Source organism: Tursiops truncatus, chromosome 7, assembly GCF_011762595.2.
Source record: "Tursiops truncatus isolate mTurTru1 chromosome 7, mTurTru1.mat.Y, whole genome shotgun sequence".
Lineage (NCBI taxonomy): Eukaryota > Metazoa > Chordata > Mammalia > Artiodactyla > Delphinidae > Tursiops > Tursiops truncatus.
In genome coordinates, this window is record NC_047040.1 from 66,556,619 (window position 1) to 66,577,511 (window position 20,893).

The following is a 20,893-nucleotide window of genomic DNA, read 5'->3' on the forward strand; positions in this document are numbered from 1 at the left end:
AAAATATCTAACTGGACGGGTTTACAGATGTTTATATAAATGGGCAAAGACTCCAGTTTCACTGATAAGAAAAGCAATAATATGATATGAGGCTGGCAATGTAAGATGATCGCACTATGTGGAATATGAAGGCTGCCAAGGTATGTCTGAATTTTTATTTGGTCGGCACTAAAGAATAGATATATTCTTGGTGGACTGATTGATATTTGTTTCTTCTTTAGGTTTCTTTGGTTAGCTTGGTAGCCAATGCTCTCGGTTACTCAGAACTTGGTGCCATCAAATCCCTACGGACATTAAGAGCTTTAAGACCACTGAGGGCTTTATCCCGGTTTGAAGGCATGAGGGTAAGAAAAATACAGGTTCTCTGATGATTCATGTCAAAATTAAATGTAAGGATTTCCCTGGCAGTCCAGTGGTTAAGACTCCAGGTCCCAACGCAGGGGGCACAGGTTCAATCCCTGGTCACATGGGATCCCACATGCCACACAGCGCGGCCAAAAAATTAATTAATTAAATAAAACGCGTTGTTGAAAAAAATTAAGTGTAGGTAATGATTTAGATACAGAGGGCTGCCATACTCTTCTGATATTTATTTCATAGAATTACAAAATTTCAAAGCAGAAATCCTAAGGATCACTGAGCCTAGCCTCCTGAAACTAAAATAGGCCCTCAAAAATTGTTTGTGGCAGAACTAGAACTAGAATCCAAGTCTTCTGGTGACAGTTCAAGGATATTTCCACAACAAGTAAAACCTATGTGTTGCCATTTATTTCTTTTCATTGCTTATGCATTTTATAATTATTTACTACTGACATTCATCCTAGGAGGAGATTTTTCTTCCTCTCAGTAGGTAGTTTGATTTCTAAAAAATTACCAGTAATGAATGAAAGATAGAATGGTTTTTGTGTGCTCTACTTCTTCAATTAATATCAGTAATAAAAGTTGTTGTACAAGAAAACAACACTAAATTGTAGCCTCTGACAAAATCTATATATCCTAAGCAACCAAAGTAGGGGTTAGGATAATTAACTAAGTATTGAAGGCAACCCCTGGGGTTTGTTTCACAGATCTCCCTTTTAAGTGAGCATTCTGAATGAGGTTCACTTTTTCCATTAGCACTTGTATTTTCCTCTCCAGCTCTCTTCCTTAGTGTATATTTTATGCATCTAAACATAAAGTACACACTTATATACACATCTACTTGTCACGCCCCTCAAAATACTATTTAGCACAAAGGCCAGCTTTGTTTAATCCAGCTTGCAAATGCACATGGATACTGAATTTCTTCTATGCCATGGGGCTTTTATGTTAGGAGGTGGTTTGTTTAAGTGATAAAAACACTTCAGTTTTGACTTTGAGATTCACTCACCAGGAAGAATGAAACCACTCTCCAGATGCACTGTAAGCAAAGAAATACTTGCTTTTACATTATAAGTTTCTTTCATTGCTACTTGATAAAGTCACAAGACAAGATAAAGTTAATAAAAATGATTATGTAATTTCAAGTTTTTTCCACATCAATCTTTTACCATCATTCACATTATTTAAGCCTTCATCTGGCTGCATGGTTTCATATGAATAATTCTTTTTTTTTTTTTTGCGGTATGTGGGCCTCTCACTGTTGTGGCCTCTCCCATTGTGGAGCACAGGCTCCGGACGCACAGGCTCAGCGGCCATGGCTCACGGGCCCAGCCGCTCCGTGGCATGTGGGATCTTCCCGGACCGGGGCACGAACCTGTGTCCCCTGCATCGGCAGGCGGACTCTCAATCACTGCACCACAAGGGAAGCCCGAATAATCCATTTTTGAGGGGAGACAGCAATTGAACAAAATAGAAAACTTCCAAGTTTACTCTAATCTGAAAACTATTCTAGTTTGGCATTTTTAATTTTGTCATATGGCAGAATTAACATTCTAGGTATAAAATATGGTAAAAGGCATGCATTTATTTGATGATAAGAGAACTTGTGGGAGGTCATTTTACACACATTTTAGAGCCAAGACAACCTGGTTTCAGTATAATATATATGACAATTTCTAAATGAAATAAGATTCAAGTAGCATAAGAAATTTTTACAATTTTGGATTTCAGGTTTTGATATTAATTCTTTGGTGTTGATTTCTAAAATAATGTTTCAGTATTTTAAAATAAAACAATCGTTTCATTTAATATAAGTGCCTAACAAAATAGTCCCAGTATGAGCTAGATTAATTAGATAAGAAAAGATACAAATCACTAGAGATTTGAAAATACACATTAATCTCTTCTGAATTTAGAGGAAAGATGACTGAATTTCTCCTTCATGAAATAGGTTGGCCTGGGTTGGTGAAGTAACATGTGCCCTGAAGTGAACATTTAAGAGATTTGGATCAATAATAATGGGAATACATTCAGTAATTTATGTCCAGAGATAAATTCCATCTCATTTCCTAATTTAATATACTTTTTTAAAATTAGGAATTATCAATATGGGGAAAAAGGACCTTGTAAATTCCTTATACCATTCTTCAACTTCATCAAAAGTTAACTTGATCTGGTGATACAGATTTAAGGCATTATTAATACTTTATTTGTAATGGGTTTGTTTAACCATGTTTTCAATCAATCATTCATGAACACACCTGAAAGTTAACATGTATTGTTGAATGATGATTATTTCTTGTTGGTATTTAATACATCTTTTTTTTTTCTTTTTTTCCCCAGCATACAAACATTTTCTGACTCCATCTTACTATATCAGGTTTTTGTTTATTTCTTTTCACACTTTGGCATATTTTGCTTTCTTTAAATCCTTTAGCTCTTTAGTGTGTCACTGTTTGTTTTCCCCTACCGAATATGTCCTAGAAAATATCAGAAGAAACAAACTTGTCCACCTAGATTTTTATTTAACTCGTTTCACACCCATTTTATATTGAATAAATAATGGAAGAAATGGTTTCCATTTTAACAATTTGTAAGCTGCCTTATCCTTATCTCCTCTTCTAGGTGGTTGTGAATGCTCTTGTTGGAGCAATTCCCTCTATCATGAACGTGCTGTTGGTTTGTCTCATCTTCTGGCTGATCTTTAGCATCATGGGTGTGAATTTGTTTGCTGGCAAGTTCTACCACTGTGTAAACACGACAACTGGTAACATGTTTGAAGTTAGTGAAGTTAACAATTTGAGTGATTGTCAGGCTCTTGGCAAGAAAGCTCGGTGGAAAAATGTGAAAGTAAACTTTGATAATGTTGGCGCTGGCTATCTCGCATTGCTTCAAGTGGTAAGTGCCTACTGTATGAGTTTTGAATACGTTTTCAAAATGTTTCAAGTAAAATCATTTCTCTGATGTTCTTTGAGTGATTAATATCTCATAGCACGAAAGTAGTTGATGATAACACCTGTACTATTAGCGTGACTTGACTAAAGAAGATGTTTTGCAGTGATTTTAAAATGTATTTTCCCCAGTGTTCAGTTGTTAATATGTTTTAATGTGATTTTATATTTCTGCTTCCTGTCTTTTCTTACTCTATTATTGAGTGTTATCGTGCTATTACCATTTTTAATTTTCTGTAGCAATAAATGCCAAAGAAGCAATTATATGTATTAAAATAATAACGTATCTATTGTAGTGATTAATTAAATGTATAGATTATTAATCTATGTATTAATCTAAGTATTAATTAATTAACACACAGATACAGATAATGTACAGATTAATGTACAGATAATTGTACCAAGATCTAAGGAGTATAGTTCTACTATGTGTGGAAATGCAAATCTTATGGAGTGGGTTTCAAAATGTGTAATATTTAATTATTTTGACTTAACTGACAGTATATTAACTAATCAAGAATTTAATGAAAACAGTTGAGTGTTTAAAGACACAAGAGGTTTGAATCATAGAGCTTACCTTTTGAAAGGGATTTGAGACTGAGATGAGAGTTTCACCTAGTTACATGTTAGTGTAGAAAAAAACAAAATACCTTCCAAGACAAACAAAGAAAAAGAGTTCCAGTTTTGAAATAAAATCTTGTTCTATTTCAATTTCATTTCTTCATTCAATCCATTTCAATCTCTTTGTAGAATATTTCATAATATTGTACAAAAAGTTATATTTAATAACACTATCATATTTTCATGTTAAAATGCGTATTCTTGGATTAGGTTTTTATGCAGAATTCAAATATATGTTGTTTACAGGCCACATTTAAAGGCTGGATGGATATTATGTATGCAGCTGTTGATTCACGAGATGTAAGTTTCACTCAGATACTATTTATAGCTACTAGATTTTTCCATAGTGATAATTTAACTGAAAGGCCCAGAATTTTATATTAGAAGCAATCAGAACATTTATAACTGCATATATAAATTCTCTTTTTAAGCCAATTCACTTCAATATAAATGATATTTTGGTTAACATATGTCTATTATAGATCTAATATGAAAGGATATCTAACTGCATGGATTAGAAGAATCAGATTGGTCCAGTAAATGAGACTCTTAAGATTGGGAAAGCTGCTCAGTGGGCAAGTAATTTGTCTCTCCCTACCCCTGGAGAGTATGATAAACCAGAGTCTGTGAAGCAGCTTCCAAAAATATCATGATAAAAGCAAGCAAGTTTCAGGGAAACTCAATTTAGAAAATAGGAATAAAAATAGTTCCTCAGAACATATCTGTTTATGCTGAATTTTCCTCTTAGAATTTGATGTTCTGTTATTAAAGCCTTATCTCCAAGAGCTAGCATTTACAAACCCAAGGAGAAAATATTGCAAAAAAAATTATAGTAAGACTAATAACAGGTTCAAAATGTTTGCCTTGTTTATACCACTGCTACTTACTCTAAAGAATAGGTACAGGTAAGCCACAATGGGAAAATAGATTTAAGAACAATCGTAAAATTACAAATTTTCATTATATTAGGTCATACTAACTTGAGAAAAGAATTGCTTTTGCAGAACAGTATCTCAGGTCAAGGCAAAAATAACTCTATAATAAGCAACAACACTCACCAAATTTTTAATTTAGCTCAAGTATTTATTGTGTTTTTAAATATTATTTAATATTTTCAATATTATTTAGGTTAAACTTCAGCCTGTATATGAAGAAAATCTGTATATGTACTTATACTTTGTCATCTTTATCATCTTTGGGTCATTCTTCACTCTGAATCTATTCATTGGTGTCATCATAGATAACTTCAACCAACAGAAAAAGAAGATAAGTATTCCTCAGCTCTCACCTTTCTCCATTCTGAGGTTCTGTCTGTTTTACATCCAAATAACCAGGACACTCATAGTCATGACGGAGTTAGATCATTTTTAAATTGTCTTCCATTCACTATGTGGTCAGTTCAGCTGCAGAGGAGCCCAGCCTCTAACTGGTGGCTCCTCTCCAGATTCATCCTCTGCAGATCTGCTGTAGTGTCTTTCTGACTCAAAAATATGACCACTGCTTCAAAACATCCAGTGGGCCTCAATGCTTTACCCTTGCTTACAGAGCCTTTCAGGAATTATCTCCACCCAGTCTTCCTGCTTCATCTTCTTCCACACCACACTTTCTATATGCACTTCCCTACTCCTCAGGTACCCACCATTAACACTATCACTTGCTACATACACAGCTACATGGATTTTCTGCCCTTTTCTGAACAAGGCATGCTCTTCTCCCTCCATGACTTTACATAGGATATTTTCTCTTCCTAAAGTGCTTTGCCTAGCAAACCCTTAATCATCCTTTAAGGTCTAGCTTAAGAGTACTCCCCTATACAAAGCCTGTTTCTGAATCTCGGAACAGATTCAGAAACAGATTATTGTTATCTCTGCAGTACTGGGTTGTTTTTGTTTGTTTGCATATAGACACTGTGTCTTATATATCTATGTAGTTCTGATACTGGGTGCACTGTCTAAGACACAGGAAGTGCTCAAAAAGTGTTGAATAAAGAAGTAAAATTGTCAACACTGAAATGACTAAGATTTTTTTTCTTTCATGAAAATATATTTGAGACTCCTGAGCCTCCTTCTAAATGTAATATAATCAAATTAGAATCCTGTACTAATCAGAGTTTTATGTGATTATGGGTTTTACATAATGTTAAGGTACTCAGAATTTCACATAAAAGGGAAAAGCAGGATAAATCTATATGAAGCAGGATAATATCCATTTAAAAACTGAAAAAAAAGCATTAAAGGAGAGACTCAGAAATACTTTTGTAAAAGTACTGTTGTAATACAGGTTGGATTGTAACCAGTTTTATACTATGTCTTTACTTTGGAGGTCAAGACATATTTATGACAGAGGAACAAAAAAAATATTACAATGCAATGAAGAAACTTGGGTCCAAGAAACCTCAGAAACCCATACCTCGGCCTGCAGTAAGAATTACTCATCTTCTTTAACATTCCAAAGCCCTATTTCCATATGATGAAATTGGGCAGTGCTCTGGATCAGAACATATTAGGTGATATCATCAATATATAATATGACCTAATTGTGAAGTACATACTGTGTAACACAATTTGCAACTACTACACTGTAAGAATTACTAAGTTCTTAAAAATGAGGCAATGTTCTTTAGTTTGTCAGTTGAAAACCTCCAAGTCAGGGTTCCCAATAACTGCTTCCAAAGCAAGGTTCATGCTCCTGCTGCCACCTACTGCTGCCAACAACACACCTGGTTCCAGCTCCTCTGATCTTGTTACATGTCACCCTCTTATCCTTTTAAGTAGATGGAGTTTTCCAGACTTCCCATTCTACACCCATGGGCTCCCTCTATGCTATTTGTTCTCTCCATTGTTATGACTAGAAAATATTTTTAACGTTTTTAGAAAGGAAAAGTGTATCATCAAAATAGTTTGTTTCAGCAAATACACCCACACACAAAAGATTTATTCAGAATGCATACTCTGTAGAGCTTCATTATAGTGGAAAGTCATAAAGATGGCGGACTATGTTCACAGAGCTGTATTCTAAATCACCTATCCTCTTAGATGGGTAAGGAATAAGGAACTGAGACCCAAAGAAGGTATATACTGTACGTAAAGTCACAAAGCCTGTAATCGCCAGAACTGGGACTTGACAAGGTCTCATGAATCCTATAAATGACTCCACTTTGCATTATTTTTAAGAGTAGTTGGAGTAGGTGCAGGAGGGGGGTGGGGGGGGAGGGGAAGCAGGGCAGAGGGATGATGTAAGGGAGGGCACAAAAAAGGGCATATACCTACTTTACTGAATGTCATTTAAATATTATAGTTAGAAGAGGCAGAATTAAATAGAAAACAACTGACATATTTTGAGGGATGGACAGACAGAAATAAGCTATAATTCAAAATCCCTAAAGCATTGATAAATGAATTGGCATATTCATCCATCTAAAAGTCTGTCTATATTAACCTACTTTGTAAATCTTCATTATTAGTTGTCATTATTTTTTGTAAAAATTATCAGTTATTAAAATCAAGCAAAGCCCATGCACATTATCAACCAGTTGCCACCAATTTATGTTTTATTCAGCTTTGTCTTCCCATGGGACCTAAATAAAACAATTATATTTTGTTTTTGTCGTATGACATTCTTCATTTATTGCTCTTTTTTTAACAAATTTGTTTGCGGTAATGTGAGAAGGGTGCACATCCCATGGGCCATACGTAAAGGACTTCATCTGCAATTTTATGGATCAATATTTATGAAATATGCATATTAACCTTCTCCTTCCTCTCCTTCTAGAACAAATACCAAGGAATGGTCTTTGATTTTGTAACCAGACAAGTTTTTGATATCAGCATCATGATCCTTATCTGCCTCAATATGGTCACCATGATGGTAGAAACTGATGACCAGAGCAAATATATGACTCTAGTCTTGTCCCGGATCAACCTTGTGTTCATTATCCTGTTCACTGGAGAATTTGTGCTGAAACTTATCTCCCTCAGATACTACTACTTCACCATAGGCTGGAACATCTTTGATTTTGTGGTGGTGATTCTCTCCATTGTAGGTAAGAATGGTTTATTTACAGAGAAGTGCAGTTGTTGGAAAAGTCCCCAAAGCCTATCACCTGTGTAACATGGAAATTAGATCTGAGAATCATAATGTGTATAACTCTAAAGTTCAACACTCTTGTTCATTTTCCACTAACTGAAGAATTTAACTATTCAAAAAAAGAAAACAATATATTTGAAGATTTCAGAAATAGTCTTTGTTTGCTGTTGGCACATTTCATATGCGAGGATAACTATTCATAGTAATTGGGTGTATATAATCTTAAAATGCCATACCACTATGTGAGATTATTTAACTTATGGGATTTTGCAAGAGTCCATATTGGTTTATGACATTATAGAATTATTAAATAAAACTCTATAATCTTTCACTGGTAATATTAGGAAGTGGATCCAAACAGTAAAGGTTTATACGCGTAACAAATTTGTTGTTTTCATTAACCTTGCAAAGAAAAAGCATTCATATAAGCATAAGATACTCACTGTTTAGCTGTTTTCTGTATTGTTCCATAGGTATGTTTCTGGCTGAGCTGATAGAGAAATATTTTGTGTCCCCTACCCTGTTCCGAGTGATCCGTCTTGCCAGGATTGGCCGAATCCTGCGTCTGATCAAAGGGGCCAAGGGGATTCGCACGCTGCTCTTTGCTTTGATGATGTCCCTTCCTGCGTTGTTTAACATCGGCCTCCTGCTCTTCCTAGTCATGTTCATCTACGCCATCTTTGGGATGTCCAACTTCGCCTATGTTAAAAAGGAAGCTGGAATTGATGACATGTTCAATTTTGAAACTTTTGGCAACAGCATGATCTGCCTGTTCCAGATTACCACCTCTGGTGGCTGGGATGTATTGCTAGCACCTATTCTCAACAGTGCACCGCCTGACTGTGACCCTGACACAATTCACCCTGGCAGCTCAGTTAAGGGAGATTGTGGGAACCCATCTGTGGGGATTTTCTTTTTTGTCAGTTACATCATCATATCATTTCTGGTCGTGGTGAACATGTACATCGCTGTCATCCTGGAGAACTTCAGTGTTGCTACTGAAGAAAGTGCAGAGCCCCTGAGTGAGGACGACTTTGAGATGTTCTATGAGGTTTGGGAGAAGTTTGATCCTGATGCCACCCAGTTCATAGAGTTCTCCAAGCTCTCTGATTTTGCAGCTGCCCTGGATCCTCCTCTTCTCATAGCAAAACCAAACAAAGTCCAGCTCATTGCCATGGATCTGCCCATGGTCAATGGGGACAGGATCCACTGCCTCGACATTTTATTTGCCTTTACAAAGCGTGTTTTGGGTGAAAGTGGAGAGATGGATGCCCTTCGAATACAAATGGAAGATCGGTTCATGGCATCGAACCCCTCCAAAGTCTCCTATGAGCCCATTACAACCACTTTGAAACGCAAACAAGAGGAGGTATCTGCTGCTATCATTCAGCGTAATTTCAGATGTTATCTTTTAAGGCAAAGGTTAAAGACGGTATTAAGTGAGTATAACAAAGAGGCAATCAAAGGGAGGATTGATTTACCTATAAAAGACGATATGATTATTGACAAATTAAATGGGAACTCCACCCCAGAAAAAACAGATGGAAGTTCCTCTACCACCTCTCCTCCTTCCTATGATAGTGTAACAAAGCCAGACAAAGAAAAGTTTGGAAAAGACAGACCAGAAAAAGAAAGCAAAGGGAAAGAGGTGAGGGAAAATCAAAAGTAAAAAGAGACAAAGAATTATCTTTGTGATCAATTGTTTACAGCCTAAGAAGGTAAAGTTTATGTGTCAACTGGACTCCCAGAGGAGGTCTATGCCAAACTGTTTTAACAAATACTCATGGTCAGTGCCTATAACAAGACAGTGACCTCTCCATCACTATAACTCTGTGAGTCAGGGTATCAACACTGACAAGAGGTTGCTGTTTTCATTACCAGCTGACACTGCTGAGGAGAAACTCAATGGCTACCTAGACTGTAGGGATAGTTGTGCAAAGTGATCATTGTAACTACACCAAACACTTTTAGTACAGTACTTGCATCCACTCTATTTTTAACTTCCATATCTGCAATATTTTTACAAAATTTGTTCTAGTGGATTTCCCTAGTCACTACTTCATAGTTTATTCATAATACTATGTCACTATTTTTGCAAATGAAATTTAAGTTGAGAAAAAAGTATATAAGAGCCCTGTGTTCCTACTCCACAAGTTTCTCGAATAATCAGACAAAGGGTTTTGTCCAAGAGATGAAGTTCTTGCTCAAAACCAGAAAGAAAAAATCTAATAACAATTTCAGGTACTTCCGTTTTCTAGACGGCTTTAATTTTGAAAGTGTTTTAGTCTATGTTTGTTTATATCTAAACAGTTACGTGCCTGTAAAGTCTCCTCTAATTTTTAAAGGATTATTTTTATGCAAAGTATTCTGTTTCAGCAAGTGCAAATTTTATTCTAAGTTCCAGAGCACTATATTTAATTTTGGTTAAATGCTTTCCAAAAAAAGTAATCTAATAAATCTGTTCTAGAAAAGTATATCTAAAGTATCGCTTTAGAATAGTTGTTCCACCTTCTGATTCAGTGTTGCTTTGCCATCTTCTGCTCTCAGCAAAGCTGACATTTTATGTCAATTAAACACACCCTCTTTTATGTAAATAGTTATTTTATCCTGTGGGGCATGTTTGGGAATATATATATATATATATATATATATATATATATATATATCCTGATAAACAACTTCTATTAAATCAAGTATGTACCACAGTGTATGTGTCTTTTACGAGCTTCCAACGGGGTTGTATCCTGCACCATTCATTAAACATAAATAGTTTGAAGACTACCACTAATGCATGTTAATTACCTATGCTGCTCTATTTTACTCAATCCATTCTTCACAAGTCTTGGTTAGAAGTCGTCACATGTTGGTAGTAGAGTGATTTAACCAGCTCTATGTCTAGTACATCAAGCAGAATAGCTTGCAGTTATTTAAAAGCACCTTTCCTTTTGCATTTTTAATTCAACTTGTGTCATATGGTGTCTCTCTAGATTTCAAGGAAACACACTGCATACTGCCTACTGTCAAAACCTATACTTCATATTTTGCTAAAATATGTCTAAAACTTGTTTAAATATAAATAATGTAAAAATATAATCAATTTTATTTGTTGCATTTTGTACATAAGAAAATTATTTTCAGGTTGATGACATGCCAATTTATTTTACTTTATGCTTTTTCTTTTTATTTTTAATCACAACTCCAAACTTTTAAATCCATAAGAATTTTCAATGGATAATTTCTTAAAATAAAAGTTAAACAATGTGTTTTGTGGATTTCTTTGTTATATTTTCTACCATTCCAGTAGGAGAACATTGGTCAAAAATTGAAACCTAGATCATTTTCTACCAACTATGGTTGCCTCAATATAACCCTTTATCCATGGAAGGTTTTTTTTTACTCAACTTTTGTAGTATTTGCTTATGCAGACTAGTCTTATTTTTTTAATTCCTATTGCACTAAAGCTATCAGAGATATAACTTGGGCTCTGACCCTTTTAGCCATGAACATAGTGGCTAAGCTGTGCAATTACCTAACATGATATAAATTTTTGTTTTTTGCACAAACTAAAAGATTAATGTTAATTCCTTTTACACAACTATTTACTTGTAGTGTATTGATGAACTGCATGCAGGGAATTGCTATTACTAAAACGAATGGTGAGCTATGTCATTATTGAGCCAAACGAATAAATATTTCATTTTTTATTGTATTTAATTTCCTGGCTTCTGGGTTTTTTTTTATTGTTGGAAGTTTAAAACATATATAATTAATGAAACCTGTACTTGATCTGACATTTGTATACATAAAAGTTCCCATGAATTTTATAACAACCTACTGCATGATCCACCAAGCAGTACTATAGAATAAAGTCTATTAAAAGCAGTTTTTGTGAACTTTTCTGTGTGCAAAAGATGAAGCTCACATATTCCAACTTTCAAGTTCAACAACAATAATAGTAGCCATCTATAATGGTTATCCATTTCAATTAACTCCCTTGGCTGTAAACATTTTGACCTCAACTCCTCTCAATGTAATTATTGTAATCTCCAAATTTCTTGGCACTAAATAAATGTTATATTACATAGTTTGTTACTTAAATCCATTTTATGAACTCCTATTTACACATAAAATATTAATGATGCAGTGATTGAAAATTTATATTAACATTTTTTTCAGGGTCCCTTGGATTTATGTCAGGTCAAAACCAAATGTTTCTTCTCAGTAGAAAACTCCAGTTATAATGCTTATATTTTTGATGAATTGGATCTAAATACGCATTTCATAATTTCCCCAACATAAACGGTATGAGGTGACTTAATTGTAATTTGTTGCCTTCTTGCTGTTCAGGTAAATTTTCAGATCTTGCCAACACCACAGAGAAGTCAAGTATTACTCTGCAAAGTCCTTAACCTTTTTATGCATCCTATTATATAATCATTAGCCAAGCAATCTATTAATTGATATGCATTATATCTAAATGATCTTATGTTCAGAAGAGTCTCAGCTGCAAAAAACAAAAAATACTTTAAAAAATATACCTAGCTAAAGGATATTCGGAAAAATGTTCAGAATACAGGGTTGCTAATACAATTTGACAGATTTTTGAAATAACTACTTTCACAAGAAAAATCCTTCTATTATTAAACTTCATGATAGAATTTTGTAAAAAATAGAATTAATCAAGTTGGACATAGAAATAACAATACCATGAAATTAAAGAAACTTAAATTCACCAACAAGTGATACTAAATCAACAATAAGTGATACTAAATTACCAATAAGTGATCCTTTAGTAAAGAAAAACCATTTGTGTGGAGAGAAAAATGAGAATTCTGCATTTCAAATAATGTAGCTGAAAGATAATGTCTATATAAATTTACGTGTTTTACTAATCTTCAAATAACTAGAATACAATAACTTGAAAATCATTCTTGTGCATTTCAAACTACTCAGTAGTAATCATAAAGAAAGTTCTTACTGACCATTTTTGTGGAAATGAAAAATGTAAGAAGAACTGGACCAAGAGTTCTGACACTTGGCTTCTAGTTTCAGTTCTGGTATAAAACTAGCAGTGTAATCCAGGCAAACCAAATTCTGGCCCCTCAGATTCCCCCTTTATTTGAATGGGGATGCTGGATTAGGTATGCTGTCTCTAGTAGTACTTTAATTCTAAAATTCTATGTTCAAAATCAAATTGCCATTCAAAATGAGTAATTTCCTTTATATGAATAATACTTAATTTAAAAAAATGTGCATTGTCAATACACCATTTAAAACATTACTCAGATAACTTAAAATAGAAATGCAACATCTGACCTTGACTTTAGCCCCACTAATGAAGAAGTCTTCTTATCCTCAAAGATTTTATATGACAAAGTTGAAGAATGTTTTAAATAATTGAAAGGACAGCTATTATTTCTCTTCTATGATGTTACAGATTTCTAAAAGACAACACCTGATATGTAACAGAAGAAATTAAAACAAAGAAATCATTAGTTATTTGTAAAATTGTCTCGAACTACAAGTGTACTTACTCCTTCTGTCATTAACATTTGCCACAAAACTTAAGGAAGTTGGGCTTAAGTCTTATATTCCCTAGAACACTATTTTTACTGAAAAAAGAATAAAAGATGCACATCATTCTCTTATGATAACACCTAAAATGTTTTATTCTTTCACAGAGAAAGACATTTATGATTTGATGCAACCAAACTTTGTTGTAACTGTCTCCTTCCTATGTGTCCTTCCATCTGCAGTATTTCTCCTCTCCTCTTCTCTCCAGAGTCTCTCCAATATTCCGTCCAGCTGGCATACTGAAATACACATCTGAAATCTTCTAAACCTGATGGCATCCCATTATTCAGAAAATCCATTTCCCTTTCTTATTACAGAGTTTAAAAAAAAAAAAAAAAAACCCTGAATAACCTGTCCCTCACATATCCCACTACTATCCTCTGTCATTGGCCATCACTCCACAACTCATGCCTCCTCCCCACGGAATCACATAGTCTCCAATTACACAATTTTTGGACATCTCTCCTGTCTTGGCACATGCTACAGTCTTTGCCTGAAATGTCTTTCTCTTTTTTTCCCTGACAAATTGTTGCTCATCTTTCAAAAACTGGCTCAAATATCATCTTTTCAAAGCTTCCTCAGATTTCCCCGAAACATTTCTCCTCAGACTTCCTAATGTGCATCTAGGATTTTATGTACCATACCATGCTGTATTACCTCCTTTGCACTTATCTCTTCTAATAGATTGTAGTATATCCAAGGTATGGGATGCATCTCATTAATTTTCTCACCCTTTTATCCTTTATCAGCAATGACTAACAGGGTATGTGACTACCAGTTTTCAGATACATTGCTAGAATTGAGTCTTGCAGGAAAACACAAAAATACTTAAGTGCCAAACAACACCACCAGTAAATTTTTCCAGTCCTTACTGAGAATGACTCTCTAATTTATTAGCATCTAAATTCAGATAAAGCACTACCATAATTACAAAATATCTCAGAAATACAGTACACCTTGTAACTATAGTTTACAAGCAATGCCTATTGCCTAGCAAAAACTACTGAAAAAAAATAATTTCATTTCATTAATTCTGCCAGTGAAAGAATAGGTTTACTTAGTTGTCCTCAATTAGATGTATGCTGCATGGATGAAAAAACATAATCAGGTTTTATTTCACTACCTTAATCATGTATATATTCTTCACTTGAATAACTCATAGGTACACTGGTAATACACTGATAACTAGGATTTTGCTTGATGAATGTATATTTCCAGCATATAATGGGACAATTATCCTAAAACTCTTGTCACAAAATATCTAAAAACAGAATAAAATATTTTTAGAAGATCATTTTAATGTACGGTTAGCCTTACCAGAAAACAAGGGAAATTCCTTAGGGCTGATAGTGAAAGGTAAGCTAGCACTAAAGTCAGAGGCTATTCTGTGGGCTTCTATTGATCCCAGTGACCTATAGCTTGGTTTTAACTGCCTGCGTACAGAAAATAGAAGACAAAGATTAACCCAATATGGGTTAGAGATCCTGAATAAATTCAAGATCCACAAAAAGCTACACACTTAATGAAAGCATTTTTAAAAATCAACCTTGCAAAAGCAGATAGAAAGAAAACCTTAGCAAGGGAACACTGTCTGGTCTTAGCTCTAGTTTACAGAAAAAAGTCTCCCAAGATTCATAGTCATAGACCCAGAATTCAGAGTCTAAATAAAACAGAGAGATCATGCGTGGTAAAATTCATTATTAGAAAGTCATATATACAAACTGAGATATATATTATCTCACATATACATATAATGTAAAAAAATTACATCATACACATGTATGATGTAATTATTTTCAGTGCAATCACAACAAAAATCTCAAATCCAAGCAGACTTTTCCTTTATAGAAACTGATGACCTGATTCTGAAATTTATATTGAAAAGCAAAAGACTGAGTAAGGCCAAGATAATCTTGACATAAAAGAACATAGCTGGAGAATTTACACTGCCTGAAAAAGAAAAAACAAAGACGATGAGTGAGAGATACAAAATTATGAGGCATACTTGAAGGATATCATGCTATTTACAGAAATAAAGAATGTAATGATTGAAATCAAAACAAAATGGGAGACTTAAAATCCACCTTCCTGAAACAGGGCAGAAAAGGCACACTGAAACTGCTCTTCTCCTACCATCCCAGCACATGCCCTGGCCTGACCTGAGCACCACTTAGACCCACTTGCTTCAGGACACAACTCCACACAGGGCGAGGGCTGCTGTGGCCGAGGGGTGTGTCGGCTGTAAGGCACAAAGATGGCTCAGACCCAGAGCAGTGTCTTAGTAGGGCAGGGGCAGACATTACAGGCACTTACACAGGCAGCACATCAGAAGCAGTCTGTGTCCCTGACTGCAGCCACATGGCCACAGCCCATGCCCCAACCCACACCTACCCCACCTGCTCTGCAGCACAGCTCCACACTACCACCACGGTAAGTCCTCTATGTTATCACCTATATGTGGAATCTAAAAACCAAAACAAATGTATATATATAACAAAACAGAAACAGACTCAGATATAGAGAACTAGTGGCTACTGGTGGGGAGAGGGATGAGGGGGCAAGAAAGAGGTATGGGATTAAGAGATACAAACTACTATGTATAAAGTAAATAAGCAACAAGGATATATTGTACAGCATAAGGAAATACAGCCATTACTTTGTAATAACTTTAAATGGAGCATAATCTATAAAAATATTGAATCACTACATTATATATCTGAAAGTAATACAATATTGTAAATCAACTATACTTAAATTAAAAAAAAGAATTCTAAGGTCTTCGTATTGTTCAGGAGTTTGGTAAAGATATTAACTTTAAATTTTGCTTAAAATGCTTACTAAAATCTTAAGGATATACATGTAAAGACAAAAAATGGAATAAAAACGTTATAACTACTATAGGAAGAAAATGGAAAACTTGATATTTAAGAAATTCAAAGGCACAAGAAGGAAGATAAAAGTAGGGAAAAATAAGACAAATAAAACCTACAAAACAACTTGGTGGAAATTAACAATACTCAACATGTAATGACTGCTTATTATGTTCTAATCTAGTCATTTTCAAATACTTTACATGGTAATCCTCATTAATCCACATTAATCCACATTAACCCGATGAAGATAAGAACTATGAAGAGATTGAGATACATGTAATATTCTTAACTTGCCCAATGATGCATTGCTAGGAAGAACCACAATAAAGATATTTATCCAGGAAAACTGGCTGTAGAGCCAATCTCTTAATCACTGCAACATACTGCTTTATTATCCAGGATAACTGTGTTACACAACTCCAGGGGAAAAATCACACTGTATTCTATAAAAATGGTATACTCTAGAGAAAAACTCCAGCATAGAATACAATATAACACCACGGCATTGGTGATATCTATAAAAATATGTCAGTAATATGTTAGTAATTACCAATGAATACATTGAACTGCCCAGTTAAAAGGCAAAGAAAATCATGTTTATTTTTACAGTCTAGTTATTTAAAATAAATAAACCTAAAACACAAAAATACAGAAAACTTAAAAGTAACAGGATTTGAAAATTATCAGGCAAATACTAACATAATGAATACTCACATATTTGTATTAGAGACAAAATAGGTTTAAAACTCTAAAACATATACACTACCATGTGTAAAATAGATAGCTAGTGGGAACATGCTATAAAGCACAGGAAGCTCAGCTCAGTGCTCTGTGATGACCTAGATGGGTGGGATGGGAGTGGGAGGTGGGAGGGAGGTCCAAGAGGGAGGCGATATAGGTATACGTATAGCTGATTCACATCATTGTACAGTAGAAAATAACACAACACTGTAAAGCAATTATACTCCAATTAAAAAAAAACTCTAAGACATAACAATTTTAAGCTGGATGCACTTATTGAAATTATCTTTAAAATATATAAAGCAAAAATCTATTCAATCCCAAGGGGAAACAGACAAATTTATCATACAATGAAAGATTTTAACATTTTGGCTGAATAACTGATAGCTCAAGTGGACAGGAAGACCTATAAGGATATGTAATCTTTGATTACAATTAGCTTTACCTATTAGACACATAAAGAACTCTGCAACAACATTTGAAAAAGTCTCAGTTTTTTTTTCAAGTGCACATGTTGCATTTACTAAAACTGCATTAAATGACAGATCAAAAAGCAAGTGTCAAAAAACTTCAAAGTACTGGTGTCATACAGAGCACACCACATTTTCTGATTTGGATACAATTAAATTACAAATTTAACTTTTAGGAATATATTTGAAGGCTTAAAAATGAACTTCTAGTTTCCTCTCCTGGAAATGATGAGGTAGATAATATCAGACCAATGTTCTGATAAATAAAAACTGTAGATCTTGAACAAAATACAATTACCTTTTGGTATAGGGAGTGACTCCAAAAAGCCAGAAAACTGGAAAAAGGAAATGGCACTGGATGAGTTTCCTGTTTATTACTGTTTTCATCTGAGTTCAGGATCCAGTCAGCACTGAGCTGAAATCTTGATAGAAATTTACAGTCTTACAATTTGAGAAATCAGAGCATAGAGTTTGAAACAACCACAGCAGCTGGAAAGTGACAGAACCATACAAATCTGGTTGAGCCCTTAAATTTGCCCATGTGCAACAGATTTAGAGCTGCCATGCTAAGTCTTAAACATCCAGGGTTTTCAGCCGTTGCCCACTGCAGGGAAGATAGTCTGGAGTTGAACTCATCTGATATTTTTCAGAGGAACAAAAGAGAAGCCAGAGAATCTGCAAGGTACCTTTCACAACACTCAAAAGGAAAGGCAGGGCTTCCCTGGTGGCGCAGTGGTTGAGAGTCCGCCTGCTGCTGCAGGGGACACGGGTTCGTGCCCCGGTCCGGGAGGATCCCACGTGCCGCGGAGCGGCTGGGCCCGTGAGCCATGGCCGCTGAGCCTGCGCGTCCGGAGCCTGTGCTCCGCAGCGGGAGAGGCCACAACAGTGAGAGGCCCGCGTACCGCAAAAAAAAAAAAAAAAAAAAAAAAAAATGAATCTTCTAGCATGGCTGAGTAAGAAACTCAGAGAACTCTCTCATCAGTAAAACGACTATTTAATTGGTCAAAATTATTAAGACCAATTATTTAAGGTCTCTGGAAATTGTCCTAGGGGCATACAACAAATGGAGAAACACTTCTTCAAGAAAATCTACTAAATATCAGGAAAAACAATAAGGGTATGTGGCATTTGAGCCACAACTCACTGTCTTCCCCTGCTGCCAGTTCCATGTTACAGGAGCTTTATCCTGGGCACTCTGAGAACGCAGGACTCCCTCTGCCCCTAGTGCTCAGTCCCAGGAGAAACAGGCTGCCTTCACTTCTCATTCTCATCCCCATCCCCACCCGTAGCCGCATACTGCAGGAACTCTATTCCAGACCGGCTTTCCTGAGAGGACCAGGTGTCTCTTGCCCCACCCAGTCTCCATTTGCATAGCACAAATTCTACCCGCGGCATGACAGATGAAGAGTACTTGGGGCCCGAACTACACCCACCTCAGCTCACTCAGAGGTCAGAGTTTCCACTACAGGAATGCCATGTCTAGACCAGGGGCTACCACCCACCATCGAGTACCCACTCCTAAAGAAGGATGTCACTGAGGGAGAGGCAGGACTCTGATTCGGTTGCAGTGGTGTGGGGCTCCTATCCAGAGAAGGCAGGCCAAAAGGAGAAAAAACTCTAAAGCAGTTCGTGAGAAGACTGACTTTATTTGGAACAGGAATTGCAGAACTCCATGTCTAAGGATGTTTTTGAAAACAAGAGTGATCTAGGTGGACTTTAGTCGAGAGGAGGCTAGTAGTTCCACAATACAAGCAGAACAGCAGAGCAGTCATTAGTTTAATAGAGTAAACTAAGGAATGAGAAAGGCAAAACAGCCCTGTTGAGGTCATAGCCAATTCTATGGGTCAAGAGGACTGTATACACGCACTAGGCTTCACCCACTCAGGAGAAATCTGAAGAAGACATGGTGCAGACATTAAAGCACTCTCTGAACTGCAGGCAAACCCATCAAAATAGGACAGAAGGCTCACTTGCATGAAAGGCTTAAACCCAACCTCCAACTAAACACTGACTGAACAATAAACTTTTCTGACCCAGAGGTGACTCCTAGGAGGCCAGGATTAAAAAGAAATTCATACTCATCCCTGGCAGTCTGAAAGACTGTGTTCATGTCCAAGACTGTACTCCCTCAGGAGCAATCAGAGAGGAAAACTCCAAGCTACTAGTTCCTGGCTGAAAACCAAAAACAAAAATCCCTGGCCTGGGATAACAGCCTCCAAGCCACACACACATCCAATGGCAAAGTGTAAAAAAATTAACGGGCCTAGAGGGCTCAAGCAGAACATTGACAAATTAAGTAGCTAATGCTGATCCCAGGGTAATACCAAGGTATCCAGGCTAAGAAAGAAAAATAAAGGAAAATAATCTGAGCAGGGAAATTAGAGGCTGCACTAAGGAAATAGACTTTCCAAAATTAGTTCACCCAAATCACTAAATAAATAAAAATTAAAAGTTAAAAAAAACCAAGCAAGTAAATAACAACAACCTAGAGTTTAAAAACACAATAACTACAGTGGAAATTTCATTACAGGGGTTCCACAGTGAACTTCATCTGACAGAACAAAAAAGTCAACAAAGCTGAGGATAGATCAATAGAGATTACACAAAACTGAAAAACAGAGGGAGGAAAAAATGAAGTAAAATAAACAGCCTCAGGGAAATGTGAGATACCATTAAGCACACCAACATACGTGTAACGGTTGTACCAAAAGGAGAGAAAAAAAGAGAAAAAGAAAACATTTGAAGAAATAATGGCTGAAAACTTCCCAAATTTTATGAAAAGCATTAATCTACACATCCAAGAAGATAATAAGTATTGGCAAGCATGTGGAGAAATTGGTACTCTTGCACAATGCTGGCGGGAATGTAAAATGGTGTAGCTACTATGGAAAACAGTATGAAAGTTCCTCAAAAAATTAAAAATAGAACTGCCATACGATCCATCAATCCCACTTCTGATTATTTATCTAAAAGAATTGAAATCACAATCTCAAAGATATATCAGCACTCCCATTTTCATTGCAACACTAGTCAAAATATTCAAGTTATGGGAACAACCTAAATGTGCAATGACACATGAATGGATAAAGAAAATGTGGTATGCACATACAATGGAATACTGTTCAAGAAAGAAGTTATGCAATATGAGATAACATGGATGAACCTTGAGAACATTATGGGACGTGAAATAAACCATTCACAGAAAAACAAATACTGC

At 35.6% G+C, this 20,893-nt stretch overlaps 1 protein-coding gene across 8 annotated transcripts in view; it reads left to right on the forward strand.

The window, feature by feature from the left end:
* Nucleotides 1-11,727, forward strand: part of LOC101316873 (sodium channel protein type 3 subunit alpha) — a 110,178-nt gene extending 98,451 nt beyond the window's left edge. For all 8 annotated transcript variants that reach the window (XM_073807623.1, XM_073807628.1, XM_073807622.1 and 5 more), the window contains 7 exons: nucleotides 222-344; nucleotides 2,986-3,258; nucleotides 4,179-4,232; nucleotides 5,061-5,198; nucleotides 6,248-6,352; nucleotides 7,704-7,974; nucleotides 8,492-11,727. In XM_073807623.1, the coding sequence (XP_073663724.1) occupies nucleotides 222-344; nucleotides 2,986-3,258; nucleotides 4,179-4,232; nucleotides 5,061-5,198; nucleotides 6,248-6,352; nucleotides 7,704-7,974; nucleotides 8,492-9,687 (2,160 nt within the window). In that variant the 3' untranslated portion in view covers nucleotides 9,688-11,727. The remainder of the gene's footprint in view (nucleotides 1-221; nucleotides 345-2,985; nucleotides 3,259-4,178; nucleotides 4,233-5,060; nucleotides 5,199-6,247; nucleotides 6,353-7,703; nucleotides 7,975-8,491) is intronic.
* Nucleotides 11,728-20,893: the final 9,166 nt, after the last annotated feature.